The following is a 15,210-nucleotide window of genomic DNA, read 5'->3' on the forward strand; positions in this document are numbered from 1 at the left end:
CAAGTGGATTCGACACAGAACTAATTTGGAAAAACTCCAGCTACAAGGGAAGTTCTTCTTTTGATTCATTCCTTTTGCTATTTAAAACAAAATTAAGCTCATTAAATTCCTCTCAAAAAGTAAAATCTTGTCCCTGGCCTGCAGAGGGGGAGTAAAGAAATATGGGAATCAGAAACTGCCAAATGCAGTCTTTCCTAATCAAGAAAATTTTTTACCTCCCTCATCTCACAGGCAACAGTGGTTGCACACACACATGTGACTGCAGCACCTGTATGTGCTTATCCTCCTGCTTGGCTGCAAGAGGTGTTTCTCTTACCTTCTGATATGCTAAGAGGGACATGGGGCACCCTACGAGCCTTGCAGTGATTTGCAATCAAATGAAAGAATATCAGTTGTTGGTAAAGGTCACCCTGGGGCCTCTCCTGACCATGCGGCCTTGACGTGTGCCCTATTAGTATAGCCTCATGCTGTAGTTTCCTCCTGTTACCATAGGAATGGAAATTCAAATATAGACTATGTTGAAGAAATCCAATCACAAACAGTCTGACTGTCAACATGGAGAAGAAAAAAGGTAACAATTTACTGAAAATAAACTCTCAATCTTGCAAGAGTAACAGTCGTCTTTCAGCTGAGGGCAGGTGCTTCAACACTGATGGTTCAACGCTGACCAGAGTGAGGGAGGACCACAAAACAACATGGAGAGCAATGCCTTGCCTTTGCCTGCATCATGGTGGGGATCATTTCTCTTCCCATCCTCCTGTGGGAGAAGAGGGCTGCTCTTCCCTTTCTGTTTTATCATCTCCAGCTTTTTCCTGAGGGGATCCAGGCTGCTTCAGTTCTATTCTCTTACAAAGGTGAAGATGCATGACTCTGAGCCCAGTGGCATGCTTGCCTGGATGTGGGCTGCTGAGCATATGTGCCAGCACAATAACCATCTTTTAAGGCATGAGCCTCCTCTCCTGCTCTGGAAACATGGCATGACGTGGCATTTAAAGCTCCCCTTAGCAATTTTCAGTGTGGAAATAGCCTTCCAGTCAAACCTGGAGGGAGGAGGGAGTGACCCCCAGCCACGTCCCCTAGAAGGAGGACCGCTCAGCTGCCTCTCTCCTCCACAAGTTTAGAACTGGTATTTGATTATGGCCTTGTTCCAAACTTACAGCTCCTGCCCTCAAACTCTTGGATCAGCTCCAAGCAAGAGTTAACTCAAAAGAGCAGCTCTAATATGACAGTTTTGGAGAAGATGGTTTGTATATAGATGCTGTCATTGATTTGCAAATACAGATCAGCTATTATGAAAAAGCACTGCGTATAAGCTATATCTCAAACATCCTTAAAGCTCCTAAGAGGAAGATATTTGAAAATACCATAGCTAATATCTGTTATAGAAGTAGAGACTTTCCAAAAAAAAAAAGCCTTAACCATAAGGAGCACAGTAAACAGTATGCTGCGGGCAGTCAAGAATGACTGCAACCAAACAAGGGAAAGATTTAAAATTGACTAAACAAAGCGATACTAGAGCTCCAGAGATGGCCAAACCTGAATATCAAACACCCAGCACAGACCAGCAATAAAATGTTATTAATGCCAGAACCAGTGCATTTATGTCTGGTCTCATTTTTTCTCTGACATTTCAAACAAGCACTCACTGAAAGCTTTTTTTTTTTTTCCCCTCAAAATCTATTTTTTATAATGCCATTGAACTAGAATCTGTAAAATGAAAAATACAGTCAAATAAGACTAATCTTCTCATTCTGTCATATGTCTTCATTCAGCAACCCCTGATGTCCAGGGTACAGAACAGGGAAATCCCATTTTTAAACACAGAATTCTAAAACTGTAAACAGCACGATGACACTAACAGTATCTTCTCATCTGCCTTTAGCATAATAAATTATATACAAAAAGTCCCCCAGCGCCCTCTGTAAAACACACAGCACTCCAGCAATAGCAAAATTGTTGTTGATTGCAGTGGCCTGGGGATTTCAGACCACCTCTAAAACCGTGCGAACATTAGCCCGACAAAAAACTGCGGGTCATAAATAAAGGAGTCTTTAAAATAAGGCAACAGAGTGCAGCAGTAGCATCCTGTAGCTTCTGCTGGTGTCAGTGACCAAAGGGACATATACAGAGCATACACATTGGAGTCACCCAACAGGATTTCCACAGAATAACCAAAAAGCCATCAAGTTGCACCTGTACGATGATCAAGAGGAAATCTCGCAACGCTCGCTCTAGAGTCAGTTTTGCAGAGATCAGAATAGCTGTTTTCATATTCATTGTTTATTAATAGGACAAACACTGACTTTGCAGGTGAGTCTTCTACCCTCTGCACCTGCTTATGTGTCTCCAGGTGAGCTCTGGCAGGATGATAGCTGCCTTGCTAGAGCAGTCCTCAGATGGTGACTTCTCAGTTGCTCTAGCTTGTAACCCAGAATACTAACTTAAGACATTCCAGAGGACTGAGTGTATATGCCTGTGAGAGGCAGGGGAAGCACCTCAGGAAGGGGAATCTCTTGAATCACTCTACAGTGAACTGTCAGAGTTGGTGTGGAGGCTCTCTGAAGATTGCCACTTAGGGAATTAAACTTTTTTTCAAATAAAATTTTAGAGTTACACCAAAGCAAGGCATGCCAAGTCTTCAATTTCAGCATTTTTTCCTAGGCTAGCATGTCCTAATCTGGTGCCACAACATCCTGACATCTCGTGAGGTCTCCAGGTAGCCCATAGACTGCCCCCAGCAGCACTGCTCAGTGGCAACTACAGCAGTGCATGGGCTCTCCCCTCCGTACACATGGACTGGCCAGATATGTCACAGCATGACAGGGTGACACAGCTCTTGTGTGCCTTTCCTTGAGAAAAACAGCTATGTGGAGGAGTCCCTCAGGGAAGCTCTATGTGCCATGATACCCAGAAGGGCCAGGTTTGAGCGGCCCATAGTGGCCACATTTGAGCTATACATTTACTGGATGACTTTACAGAACATATATTCCGAATGGGAGCCAGAACACAGAAATTCTCTGAACGGCAGTGTCGCTGATTTGAGCTTCCAAATTATTCAGTCAATACGGGTAAAATGGATTTGTAAGGCAAAACCCTTGTAGCACAGCCTCCAGGGACTCTCAACCATGCTGCTGTTGGCTTCCTGACTATCTGGATTCACTGCAGACACCACACAGGCTCCTGTTTCAGAGCCCAGACTCTGCCTGCGGTGGGATTCCCCATCCCACCTCTCTGGGTCCTTCAGGTTCTTTAGGGCTGGATTCTGTGCTCCAGCTTCCAAACGTTATTATTTCTATAAAGATAAAATACCTACTTTTAAACCTAAACCCCCTCCCTGTTAGCCTAGTCCCATTGCGACCACTTGGTTACGTGTGCTAAGCTTTTCCATCATAACAGCTGGAATAATACTCAATATCATTATTTCTGGTTATATCAGCACTCGATACAGATCAAAGTCAATGAAAGCTTAGTGCATTTGCCCAGAATCTTTAAAGCTTCAGACTATGTCTGTGCTTTTTCTTATGCAACCCCTTATGCCTGGGACCTACTGGATATTATCAGCATACTCTTTGGTGCACTGAAATTTATTATTTTAGCAGCTTTTCCTTAGTCTGATTCCAGTTTATGTGCTATATACCAATAAATCAGGTTTTTTTCAACTTTTTGCATCTGGTTCAGTCCACCTGTGTCTGTTGTCATGTGTCCTCCCCACCCACTGCCTCGTTTTCTCTGTGTATAAGGCAATACCTCTTAGCACTCAAGTGCTCTGATCCAAGCCTTTTACAGCAGGTGTGGACTATCAGTTCCTTCCAAAAAGGCAAGTCACACAGCAGGTCCCTGGGAGCAGGTGAGCTGGGAGGAGGACCCACATTCATGCTGCCTTCCCACTGTGCTTACTTCAGCCATGCAGGGGGACTGTGACCTGAATGAGGCACTTTAAGGCTTTAAGTTCACAGAATGACAGAATGTTAGGGGATTGGAAGGGACCTCGAAAGATCATCTAGTCCAATCCCCCTGCCGGAGCAGGATTGCCTAGACCATATCACACAGGAATGCGTCCAGGCGGGTTTTGAATGTCTCCAGAGAAGGAGACTCCACAACCTCTCTGGGCAGCCTGTTCCAGTGTTCGGTCACCCTCACCATAAAGAAGTTTTTCCTCATATTTATGTGGAACCTCCTGTGTTCCAGCTTGCACCCGTTGCCCCTTGTCCTGTCAAGGGATGTCACTGAGAAGAGCCTGGCTCCATCCTCATGACACTTGCCCTTTACATATTTATAAACATTAATGAGGTCACCCCTCAGTCTCCTCTTCTCTAAGCTAAAGAGACCCAGCTCCCTCAGCCTCTCCTCATAAGGGAGATGTTCCACTCCCTTAATCATCTTCGTGGCTCTGCGCTGGACTCTCTCTAGCAGTTCCCTGTCCTTCTTGAACTGAGGGGCCCAGAACTGGACACAATATTCCAGATGTGGCCTCACCAGGGCAGAGTAGAGGGGGAGGAGAACCTCTCTTGACCTGCTGACCACACCCCTTCTAATACACCCCAGGATGCCATTGGCCTTCTTGGCCACAAGGGCACAGTGCTGGCTCATGGTCATCCTGCTGTCCACTAGGACCCCCAGGTCCCTTTCCCCTACGCTGCTCTCCAACAGCTCTGCCCCCAACTTGTACTGGTACATGGGGTTGTTCTTGCCCAGATGCAGGACTCTACACTTGCCCTTGTTATATTTCATTAAATTTCTCCCCGCCCAACTCTCCAGCCTGTCCAGGTCCCTCTGAATGGCTGCACAGCCTTCCGGTGTGTCAGCCACTCCTCCCAGTTTGGTGTCATCAGCGAACTTGCTGACAGCGCACTCTATTCCCTCATCCAAGTCATTAATGAATATATTGAATAGTACTGGTCCCAGTACCGACCCTTGATGGACTCCGCTAGACACAGGCCTCCAACTGGACTCAGTCCCATTGACCACCACTCTCTGGCTTCTTTCCTTCAGCCAGTTCACAATCCACCTCACTACCCGATCATCCAGACCACACTTCCTCAGTTTAGCTGCGAGGATGCTGTGGGAGACCGTGTCAAACGCTTTACTGAAATCGAGATAGTTCAGTTCTTCAAAAGCAGCCAGATTTCAAGAAGCCATAAAGGGCTGTCACAACTCCCACGAGGGATTTAGGAAGTCAGCTCCCACTGAGAACTGTGAGGGCCTGCACAGGGCTGTGGTTTCACCCCTTGCCTTTCCCATGGCAGAACTGACTGCTTCATTTTGGGCACTGTTATTTCCTGGTCCCTGTTGTACCTTCCTGGGGAATAAATACTTTCTACCACAGGGGATTTTTCTATTTATTGGTTTCACTTGTTGTTATCTCTTCTCCCTTTGCTAATTTTTGCCCTACAAGGGCAGAGGACTGTGCTTGTGGAGCCCCAGACCTTAAATAACCCGACTACCCTGGCAGTGTGTACGTTGCCAGCCTAGAGGCAGGCTGGGCACCATCTGGTTGGGCTGGGACAGTGCCATGGGCTCTGCTTTCCAAATCCCACTCTGCCAAGGTGAACCCCAGGATGAGCTTTAGCCCAGTGGGGTTTTTCCCTCCAATTGCCATAAGCTCTTCCATGTGGCTGTAAGCCCTAGGGCTGCCATTCAGCCGTGCGAGCTCCATCTGACGTGGTTCCTGCTATGGAAAGACTACTGTGGTGGTCCTCTCTGGAGCCCACAGGCATGTTTAACTGCTAGGAAAGGCTCACAGTCCTAACAAGAAGCCCAAAATAGGTGGGAGTGGAAGCTGTTTTGTTGCCCTCCAGCAATTGCTGGCATCTTTGCGAGACATCCTGCTCCTCTACATCACCGTAATTTCCTTCACTGGCTGCAGACTCACCATTTGCCATCATCTTTTGTCACGTAGACTCCAAATATATACGTGCCCTTGTTCATTATTTGCTTGATATCTTTTCACTCTCTGAAGTCATCTTTCAACTCAAAAAGAGAGTATGTGTGTGCCTTTCCTTCGTCAGATATGCTGTTGTCTATTGAAGTCATAAACTATCCAAAATGTGTCCTGGAGATTACTAGTGTTTCTGGAGTGGACTGGCTGGGCAATATCACTTGGGCCTATTTCACACGTAAAAACATCTATTCAATAGAGAGGTGAATTTTACTGGAATAAATGTAAGTATGCAATTGTAACCTGAAGGAAGGCTCCTCAAAAACACTGTGTAAATATATTTCTAAACTTGCAATTGCTACATGGGGAGATTCATTTTATTGTTTATATTTTTGTCTGCCAGTCAGGAGTATTTTGGCTCCAAGGAGGAAGGGTAACCATGCCTATTTTTGAAGAAACCTTGCTTTTGAAAGGCATCAGAGAAGATACACAAGAGCGAGCAAGGCTTGCAAAACAGCTTCTTTGAGATACCGTTGCCAAGGCAAACGCTGCTGAAGGTTGATCTGTCTGACAGATGCATGGCTTTAGAGAAGTTTGTCTTTCATGAATCATCCATCCCCTGTCGCTTTGCCAGTGACAAGGATTGAAGCACCTATAATACAGGTTTCTGCTTAGCTGCTCTGAAGCACTTAAATCAGACTGTATTCATCTGGGCGCTCCAAGGGCAGTGAGGTGTGCCCCAGGGAGGTGGTGCTGTGGATACATAATGCAGCCTTTAAAATAAAACCCATTCTTCACACTTGAGAAAAACCCTGGCTAGGCAAAGGTTTCTTCACTTATACAGCACAAGGAGCACTCGTTAGGGTTTTAGTCTGAGCTTCATCTGAGCACTGAGGAAGCACAGAGGTGGCCTGGGCCACTGGCAGCTGAGTCCCCAGCTGCACTAGAAAAGCAGTTACACTCATACAAAATCAGAGAAATGCCCTGGAGAATCAGAGCTTTTTTCAGTAAACGTAACTCTATGAAGTCTGTAAGTAATGGAATAGGTTCAAATCTCCTTGGGTTTTGCCAGCAACAAGCTCAGTGATGTGTCAGTCAATGTCAATAACATTCAAAATGTTATTGAGAATAAATAGCAATGAAGCAAAAGGCAATGTCTGCTCTTGGATGATAAAATTTAAAGAAAATAGTGAAAGTGTCCAATGTGGCTGTTGGCAGATCGTTGATCTTCTGGACTGATGTAAAGCCAATGATCCTGAAGAACAGAGATAAACAGACAGACGTTTCAGGTCTTGTGTCATACCCAGACTGTTCTGTGAGTAAACTCATAATAAGTTTATCTCAGAAAAGTTGTCAAAACCCACTTGAGTATGTGTATAACTTGCACGCAAATTGCCCTTCCCAGCAAAGGCTAAAGCTGCAGAGGCAGTTTGATTAAACAATCGACTGTATCTGTATAAGCCAAAAGAAGCATAGCTGTGAAAAGAAGCTCATTTCAACACACTCAATATTTGACATTCCTTCTCTGTAACCAGTGCCAAATGGCAAATGTATTTAGATTCTCAATTAGGTAGTCATAGCAGTTCTGTAAAAGAAAATTGCCTACCTTCAACACAGTACTGTGCCATCTTGGTTTTTAGCTCTTGTAGATCCTGACATTTTATTTTGATCATAATTATGATTATCTCCAGCTACAGTCTGTCTTTTCATATTAAACTTTTCAAAATGTTTTTGTTGAAGCAGACATTCAATTCGTCCAGTTTTGAAAACTCCTGAAGATTACATATTTGAAGCCATATATTCAGGTCAAAGAAATTATTAAATAAGAGCAAGTAAAAGAGTGAGGAAACTTCTCAGCTCTACTCTTCAAATCTGTATGCTGTAGTACAGCATGTAGTTACAGGATTCAGATACTGCCTTTATAACACATTTTCACCACTATAAAATTAGGCCACGATATGTCGTAGATTTGTCTGGTGCTTAGGGTATCGTAGTCTTAATCCCCTACAGTTGTTTAGTGCCCTATGAGTGATTCAGTATGTTACTGAATGAAGAGAAAGAGCCATGTGAACTTAAATTTAGTGCTATCCAAAACAGAGTTTTGAAGTGTTAGGCTCTGAAAATATTCTCTATGCTTCATGCAAAGGCTCAGTCGGTTTAAATAATTTATTACTTAATTACTGTTTAATCATTCCAACTTCTTCTAAGTAAAAGCAAAAGATGGATCTTCTTTCATTGGCTTTTGTTTGCTGATTATCAGTCTTGCATTTAAAACTCACTCAGACACGCTAGTCAATGAGGAACGAATTACCATAACTGTTTTAATGGAGTTATGGATTTGCCTCATCCTGACCCATGCACTTCTGATGTCATGCCTGTACAGCAAAGAAAAGAGGACACTTGTTCTTTAGGACAGAAGAAAATGTCATCTACTGCTGGGGGATCCCTGATTAAATCTCATGGACTTCTGTAGGGTCAGCTTTCCATTTACAAACTTCTTTCTTTCACTTTCTTAACATCCTGCCGACAAGCATTGGTTGATTTCTTGCATCACCTTTTATACAATGTCATTCAAAGCTCCATCCAGGACCTAGTTCATTTCAGCAACCGGAATTATCTTACATTTCTTCCTTTAATCGATTCCTTCTACTCAGCCTTCAATCATATACTCAGGATCAAATTAGTTGTGCTGACTGTCATATGTTGTTATATAGTCATTGTGATATGAATAGAGGGCAGAGTTAACAGTGTCTAATTCTCCTTGCATCCCAGCGTCCTACTTTCCAGAACAGACAGTAGCCTAAGTCTGCCACTGCTGTCACAGCCACCTTGTGGGTGCGACAGGCTGTCCAAATTGCAGCTCATTTTATCTATTTCTGACGTCATTACCCACCCCCCCTCCCCCCCCCAAAAAAAAGGCATGGAAAATCTGCAGTATATCCCTTTTCTGGGATTTTCAGACATCCATAGATGAGACAAAACATGAATACCACCCCTTCCTCAATGAAATACCAAAGCATTCATGGCTGTGCAGAGTTTGATCTGACAAAGGGAGGGCAGAGCCTCAATCTGAAGTGATAATACCAGATGAATTAATCTCTGTTTAACACATCTCAGCTCAAGGATTTTGCCTCATGTAGTCAAGGGTTTGCTATACTAAATTAAGAAACAGATGAAACAGACTTCACTAAATAATGTAGTAGAGATTATAATGAGGACTTTCTCCTCTTGAGTTAATGTACATCCAATTACTGTTCTTCTAAATGTTATCACATGGTACTTCCCCTCCCTCTGAGTCCCATTAGTCCTGTAGATATTTCCTAACTACATGAACATGTTATTGAGGATGATCAGGACCCAAGTGGTGATGATTGCTTTTGTCCCAAACAAATGAGAACACCAGATACCTAGAAAATAAAAAGTCAACTTCATAATTAGGCTTCACTCTATATTACATGGCCAACTCAAACTCCACCTGAGGATTTTGACTGACTTCTGATATATGTCCAAAACAGTTTTCTCATTCCTAAATTTTTCTGCAATCTCCAGACAAATTACATGCTGGAAAATCAAAATTTATTATTTTCTGTGCTGACTAAGAAAATGAGCTGAAATTCTTTCCAGTGGAAGAGGATGCAGAGCTGGCTTCCTGTTCCATGAAAGTCAAAATTTTTTAATTTGCTTTGTTAATTCCACATCAAGCATAGAGCTTTTTGAGACCAATATATTTTATGAAGAAAGAGTATCATAGTGCTGCAAATTGGTGCAGTGTATTGATTAGCATCCTTAGGTAGAGAAGAGTACCAGGGTCAGATCCCTACTTCTGTTGAATTGTGCACTTGAGTCTCAGTCTCCCGTGTAGGAGTCAGGGAGCAGAGGAAAGAAAGAGGAGGAAAACGAAAGGGCAATAAATGGATTGCTCTAGATAGCTGAAGAAATTTTAATTGGACTAATGTGTTTCTTCAATAAAAGTTTGCTTTTGCTTTTCCCTGGATTTTCTCTGTTCTGCTCAGTCTTAGGAGGTCACTGATCTTCCATGAAGAGGCAGGGACACTGGCAGGGAGCAAGTAGAAGAAGCGTGGGGCATGACAGGGAGAAGCCACAATGAACGGGATCAGGGCAAAGACAGGATTGTATTGATGTGTTTGTCAGTAGAGAGTTACCAAAACCAACTATTTTTGCTTGAAAGATGAGAAGGAGGAAGAATAACAGAGTTACCAGGCAAACTGAGAACTCTGTTAGAACAGCTGATGTATTTAACATCATGTTCTTTATGTGTCTTGATCAAATATGTAAAGTTTCTACACTTAATCTGAAGAGCTGGGGTTTTTTAATAACCTCCTCTTCCACTGCATGAAGTAAACAAGCAAAAGCACAAATGAAACTAAGGCACTTTCTGTTTCTTCATTGTTTCAGACGATGGAAAACTGTCCTTTGATGAATTCAAAGCTTACTTTGCTGACGGAGTTCTGAGTGGAGAAGAGCTGTATGAACTTTTTCACATGATTGATACACACAATACTGAGTAAGTGCCCCCTTCTTACAATCAGGGTGCTACTCTCTGTACCTGAGAATGGAAAAAAAAAGACATCAGGTTGATTTTAGAAAACAAGTCTAAGAGGAAAGCTGCTTCAGGGAAGGTAGGCTGTGTCAAATGGCTCTAAACTGTACAAGTGATGTGTTTCCAAACTTCGTAGAAATGCCTGCATGTTCCAATAAATGTGATTGGGGTACTGAGAACAGAGAGAGGAAACTAGATGCCTTCTGTGTTTTCCACCCATGATAGTAAGGAAAATGGTCTGTGGCTTCCTTGAGGCTTAAATATGAGTTCCTCAATTCTTGACTCCACTGATTCACTACCTGAGATGAATACCTGGACCACATGCCAAGCATGGAAAAAATAAATGAAGCAATCATAGTAAAGAGCAGAAAAAGCCATGCTGTCTGGTGCTAGCATGGTAATGGTGGCGTTGGTGATGTCACCTAGGCTGTTTGGACATTCCCATTACAGTTTGGCTTAAGGCCACAGGCTGAGGGTGTGAAGAACTTTACTCGCTGCTTTCAACAGAGCAAAACTTGTGCTATTGCATGCTCTCTTAAGCTAATTTTTCCTTATCTACAGTGATTAAGGTGGATTGAAAACTGGATGAATGGCCAGGACCAGAGGGTGGTGATCAGTGTTACGAGGTCTAGTTGGAGGCCAGTAACTAGTGTGGTACCCCAGGGGTCAATAGTGGATCCGGTCCTGCTAAACATCTTCATTAATTATCTGGGTGATGGGGCACAGTGTACCCTCAGCCAGTTTACTGATGACACAAAATGGGGAGGAGTGTCTGATATGCCAGAAGGTCATGCTGCCACCCAGAATGACCTGGGGAAATGAGCTGACAGGAACTTCATGAATTTCAACAAGTGCAAATTCCTCCACCTGGGGAAGAACAACCCCATAGACCAATATATATATATACTGGACCACCCCGCTGGAAAGCAGCTTGGCAGAAAGGGACCTGGGGGTCAAGTTGAACATGAGCCAGCAGTGTGCCCTTGCCACAAAGAAGGCAAATGGTATTCTGGGCTGAATTAGACAAAGTATTGCTAGCAGGTCAAGGGAGGTGATCCTTCCCCTCTACTTAGCACTGATGAGGCCACATGTGGAGTAGTGTCCAGTTCTGGGCTCCTCAGTACAAGAGAGACATGGACATAGATTTGAGGCAGCACAAAATGGAAGTATGGAATTGGATGCCTAATCCCAAAGCCATCCTAAAGCATCCAGTAAACCATCCTGTGTTGAAGACTTTTGGTGCTAGAATGCAACAAAGACAAAGAAACAGGTTTCCCAGATGTATCATTCTCCTTAACAGACAACACAGGAGAAGCAGCAATATAAACAGGTTATTTCTTATAATGAGAAAAGAAGAGAAAGCTGTCATTATTTCCCTAATTTCCCATATTTCCCTAATTTGTCAAAAGTACTACGTGCTATAAATTCAAAGCAGAAGGTTGGAGAAATACTGCTAAATAAATAGGCACTGTGTACTGAAGAAATAAGTGTAACATTTTAATTTCCTCAGGTTTCTTAAAATCAGTGGCAAAGACTGAGAAACAAATACGATCTTGAACAAATACAATGCATGCAGTCTACCTAATCCTAGCAAAATGAATCACATGCTTCTTAGAACCCCATGGGAATCTGCTTAGCAGATTAAGGGCCTTCATGCAAATTTTTAACCCCGAGTCAAAGACTCATTTCAACGTCAAAGGCTCATTCATATAGCTTTGGACTTTCTTGGGTGTAACACATATCTACATGACAGTGGTTTTATGTTACCATGATTCCATTTGTTCGCATTTGTCAGGGAGCACCTTGATAAAGGCGAATATCCTCGATGACTATGTAAGATTTCTAAGAAAAAAGATAGATATTCTACATCTATTTTTCCTTTCTTTTTATTTGTAAAGCTTTTTTTGGATTTGTAAAATACTTTTATTTGTAATTTTTTTATTATTTCTAAATCTTTTTCTCTTTAGCAGAGAATATCTGTACCTGAAAAATATGTAGAAAAGTGAGAATAACATTACGTTTTTCCTCCTGGGAGACATGCATGCCTGAAGAATAGCTGCAACTTTGTCAAATGCTGCAGTCATTAGCTGAGAACAGCTAATGAAACTGCCACTGCAGCCACCTGAGAGAGATCATTCTCATTGTCCAGGAAAAGCCTGGCAAAAAGCAGAGCACAAAAGTCACAGAGAGTGCATACTGTGAAGGATCATATTTTCATGTATTTCAGGGAATTGAGCAGGTGGAAGACTAAGAAAACCTACCAAATTACCTTTTCCAAGGGGAAGAAAGGGTGGTTTCTATTGATTGGTTAACATTTGTTATAGAGTAGAACCTAGAAATAGATAATAAAAAACATGCTTAAAGCTTAGATTTAAAATGGCAACAAGAAGCTTTTTGAGTGTCTTTTCGTGAAGTCTTTAACTGATAAAAGGCTCAGTGCCTGACTTTGCAGCTGAGAAGCGTTCTACACCACTTGATCTTTCTCTTAACAGAGGCAAATATATTTTACAGGCTTTCCCTTAGCACCTTTGAAAGCTTTTGTGAACCCTGTCATCAGGCAGGCAGCAAGATGGAGCATGCCAAATACCTGATGGGTATAGCAAAGAGGGACATCTTGGACAGTATAATATAAATTCCTTGTTAGTATAGCTTTGCAGCAAAAATCACTTGAAGCAGATATAATAAGGAGGCAAAAATCTTTACTCACTGGCATTTGCTGGAAAGGGCATATTATGTAAAATCTCTCAAATTAACCAGCTGGCTAAGAAAAGCAGCACAATGTTCATTGAACCTTGGGAAGTTTTGTAATGCAGGCATTAGGAGACTCATGTACATATCAAACAATCCCCAAACCACCTATTTTGTGATGTTTTCACTGGCAAATCACCCAAGGGAATGAAATGAAAATCATGGTTTGTGCCTGTAATTCCCAAGTAGTTTATGGCTGGTTTTCAGTAGGGGAGAGTGAGAAATATTACTCAGTTGTGTATCTAGTAGGAGAAGATTTGCACAGATTATTTTCTCTCTCTCATCCAGTTAAAATCAGTTGAACTGTCAAACTCTGGGCAAATCATTTATCTTCTCTCTGCTTCACTTCACTATTTACAAAATGCAGATTGTAGTTCCCCATCCCAGAAATATTTCATAACTATTGAGATTATGCAGTGATTTACACTATACATAAATGGCTAGGAGAGAGGGCTGGGGAAGCATGTCATGATCTGCTGGATCATTTTGTGGATTATCCCAAGATTTCATACCCAGCTTGTCACAAGAACAGACTTTGGGTTGTTTCCACCTGCATTAAATCTTTTAGCTCTGCCAGCATTCAAAACCTCACTGTCTGTGTGCATGAGTCTTTGTACTTCAAAGCCTGAATATAAAAAAGGAGAGGTGGCCTTGGGGTGATATCCATGGGCCACAAGCTCAGGAAATATGAATTCTCTTCTCAGCTCTGCTGCAGCAATCTTTCAAAAAATATCCAAAGCATAAAAGACTTACACTGGCTTAACACTTTTAAGGGAATTAAATTAACCAGGTATTAGAAACCTCTGTTACACAGGTCCTAATGTCAGTCTTGTTGAAGAGAGATTTAGAAGATTATCAACTTTTAAAAAGACCAAGCCAAGCTAATGTAACATACCTGTTACAGAGCAGATAGGCTACTGAAGACTGCTAAAGTGAGCAATTCCCATTTTCAATGTGATAGCAGGGCAAATAATAGGGGGTTTAACTTCCCAGTAATTAAGGTTGTGTCTGCCTGACTATGATCTCTGCACCTTGCTATTTGGTGCAGATAGGTGTTATCTTTTCACAAAGCAGAAGAAGAGTCAGTTGGTACTGCAGTGACCATGACCATCAGGAAAAAAGATGAGTAAGAATTAGTTACCACCACATGAATTTTCCAAAGATAGGTGGAATAGTTCATTATGCCAGGATGAATTTATATTTGCAACTTGTCTAGACCCTAAAGTACAAGTTATTCACCCAGGGCAGATCATTGCTTTTGCTGAAAACTTACATTAGCTAAGGACCTTTCCTCAGTACATCATTTGGACATATATTCTGCAATTTATGAATGTAATTATGTGTAAGCTGTCTGTTTTTCTTTCTATTTCATAAAATCTACATTATCTTTTTATAACATTTTAAACATCGAATAAATACCAGTATTTTAACTGTTAGCTGCAGTTAACAGTTAACTGCAGAAGGTATCAGGAGGCCAAGGTAGATCCCCACAGCATGTTGGGTAGAAGTCAAGCCACCACAGCACGAGCGAGACCAACATGAGGGCGTGGCTGTGAGCACAGAAGGAGCAAGAGGAAGAGCTTATCTTTGCCTCTTGATTTGACACATATTTGACATGACATCTATGTTACACATCTGTATTCTCACAGCTGGGAGCTTGTTCAGTGCTTGTCCTGAGCCCTCAAAAAAACTCTGTGTGCTTTACGTGAAGCTGAGTTAACCTTTTTATAGCAGTTTTGTGAGGGTGAAGGAAGCCCAGTGTGGTTTCTGGCTCCTCTCTCCCCTCCCCAGCCTCAGCTCCAAGCTACGGAGTGCTCAGCAAGGTCCTGCAGGGCTGGTGGGAGCAATGGGAAGGGTGTTGGAGGCAAATGCTGGTGCTGCAAAGGCACCAGAAGTCTTGCTTGGGGCTGACAAGGAGTGTGACAACATACAGCTCATGGAGGACATGGTCTGCAAGTCATAGCCGAAGTAATTTTGAGGCTGAAGAGCCACATGCTCTGCTGTCTTGGAGCACCCTGATTAT

General features: G+C 42.5%; 1 protein-coding gene across 1 annotated transcript in view; it reads left to right on the forward strand.

The window, feature by feature from the left end:
- Positions 1-555: 555 nt before the first annotated feature.
- The window catches only part of NECAB1 (N-terminal EF-hand calcium binding protein 1), a 61,385-nt gene continuing 46,730 nt past the window's right edge, over positions 556-15,210 (forward strand). Inside the window, exons 1-2 of the mRNA XM_068397214.1 lie at positions 556-571; positions 10,295-10,403. Of these exons, the coding sequence (XP_068253315.1) occupies positions 556-571; positions 10,295-10,403 (125 nt within the window). The remainder of the gene's footprint in view (positions 572-10,294; positions 10,404-15,210) is intronic.

Source organism: Nyctibius grandis, chromosome 3 (genome assembly GCF_013368605.1).
Source record: "Nyctibius grandis isolate bNycGra1 chromosome 3, bNycGra1.pri, whole genome shotgun sequence".
NCBI classification, from domain to species: domain Eukaryota; kingdom Metazoa; phylum Chordata; class Aves; order Nyctibiiformes; family Nyctibiidae; genus Nyctibius; species Nyctibius grandis.